The sequence below is a fragment of the Rhagoletis zephyria genome, unplaced genomic scaffold (genome assembly GCF_001687245.7).
Source record: "Rhagoletis zephyria isolate East Lansing unplaced genomic scaffold, Rhagoletis_zephyria_1.1 Rzeph_scaffold_15663, whole genome shotgun sequence".
Taxonomy (NCBI): Eukaryota; Metazoa; Arthropoda; class Insecta; order Diptera; family Tephritidae; genus Rhagoletis; species Rhagoletis zephyria.
Window position 1 is genome coordinate 799 of NW_016172729.1, and position 1983 is coordinate 2781.

Sequence of the window (1983 nt, forward strand, 5' to 3'; positions counted from 1 at the left end):
AATTTTTCTATGTAAATAAATGGTTAAAAAGAAGTTTTAGGGATTCGTCGCGTATGATAAGAGCTAATTATATACAGTGACGCAAACAAATGACCAGGTGTTGATTTTTTTAAATATTCGTAATGTTTTACGAGATAACTTTTTGTTTGTTATTTTTCTATAAAAATTCCGTCCAAGATTTAACCAAACCCATATACATACATCACAGTCCCAAACCTTAAACAAAATTTAGGAAATTTCAACAAATCTTCATACAAATTTCAACTTGTTATCCTGAATCTTTATTATTATTATTATTATTATTATTATTATTCTCAGCATGCCTTGTGAACTAATAGGAAGAACTAGTATTCTCACAACTGCAATACTCCCCACTTGGACTTGTGTAACTGGATGAAGCATTTTTGCCATATGGTGCTGTAGGATTTACCTCCAAGACATATGTGCCCTTCAAATTTTTCGGCACAGCATAACCCATTGGATACTCTTCACCAACACAACGACCTTGCTTCAAACGCAGTGGCGAATCGCAACGCTTAGTAAGAAAATTGTTCTCGTTGCCCGGATACACAGACTCCACATAGTACTGCCAAGAACGCGAATGCGAACAAATTGAAGTAAAGCAGCCGTTTTGTATGGGAAAATGACCTCCAACAAAGAAATCCGAATCCCCCGTAGCCCCAGATTGGCCGGCTATACCAGGATTGGTGTGAATAATGTCGACATAACCGGCATCGCCTGCCGAGAGTGTGGTTAGCGTTTCACCATAATTAAAGCATGGCCCAGCGGGATCGAAACCAGTAACATGTGGTATTTGTTTACCGGTTAAGTTTTTAAAGTGTCTGGCTGCTTCACCAACAATTTGTGCGCCCAAGCTGTGGCCCATCAGATGGAAGTTTTCGAGTGGTACAACTTTGGTTAAATTAACCAAAGCATTTGCAATTTGTTCGCCTATCGTTTTTGTATTTAAAGCTGACCAAGTGTACATCTCCTCTAGGTGACGACCAACATCGATGCCCTGTCAGAGCAAGCAAACCAAAGGAAGTCAGATAAACGTAATTTTCCTATACGAGTAAGCTTCTAAGATTACCAAAAAATTTGTATCACCACGACAGTTATAAGCTTTCGCCAGACTATCAAGCACATCATCAGACTTGTTGGCATTTGTCATCCAGCCGGAGGAAGCGATAACCACTTTCTTGCTAGCATCAAAGTCAGGGAAATCCACTATGGATGAGAAATCCTTCAGTCGGCATGTCTTTATATTGCAAGCTGTGCGGAATTGAATCAAGATATCATCCATGCTGGGAACGTCAGCTGGGTCAGGTTTGATGATATGTTTAGTGAGTACTGCGGCACCTAAAATAAAAGAGTAAAAGTATTTAAATAGCTTCTGAAATATCCACCAAAGCTCATTACTCACATATTTTGCTTGTTATTAGTGAGGCGAATTCCATTGGAAATCCCATCACACGATTGTCAACAAAATTGAATAAATGACTAGGTGTCAATTGATGTCCGAATGAATCCACTAAACCAACTGCGATTTCGCGAGCCGATTTCAGCCAATGCGGCAAGGATATGTTTATTGCATGAGCGCCATCAAGCGGTATTTCTGCTGCAAAGCAGGCACTTATTGCAGTAATACTCACCAACAGTGGGCAGACTCTCATTGTGTCGAAATATTTTAGAAGTTTGGAAGTGAAGTTCAAAAGCGCAAAACAGGTTATGCATGCGGCTTTTGCTCAGAGCGTCGATTTATATAGTTAAATATTTGCATATATTATTGACTAGCAAACTTGTACATTTTTTTTTATTATTGATTCTAACGAAAGCGGATGCGTCAGTGGAACCAATTAAGTATACAAAGTATTTGGTGTAACAAAAATGCTTTCTTATCTATTTCGCATGTTCAAAAAGTAATGCCTACATAAATATGTAACGATTTGTAGTCACAATTTAACAGCCGCTCGTGCACAAAGT

At 38.7% G+C, this 1983-nt stretch overlaps 1 protein-coding gene across 1 annotated transcript; it reads right to left on the reverse strand.

Annotated features, from left to right (window-relative positions):
* Window positions 1–357: 357 nt before the first annotated feature.
* On the reverse strand, window positions 358–1673 carry LOC108379136 (vitellogenin-1-like; the record flags this gene model as incomplete). The annotated part of the gene is made up of 3 exons (XM_017635459.1): window positions 1424–1673; window positions 1091–1359; window positions 358–1018 (listed from the first exon to the last, which is right to left on the reverse strand). Coding segments are annotated over exons 1-3 (1180 nt in total), but the record flags the coding sequence as incomplete, so codon positions are not given.
* Window positions 1674–1983: the final 310 nt, after the last annotated feature.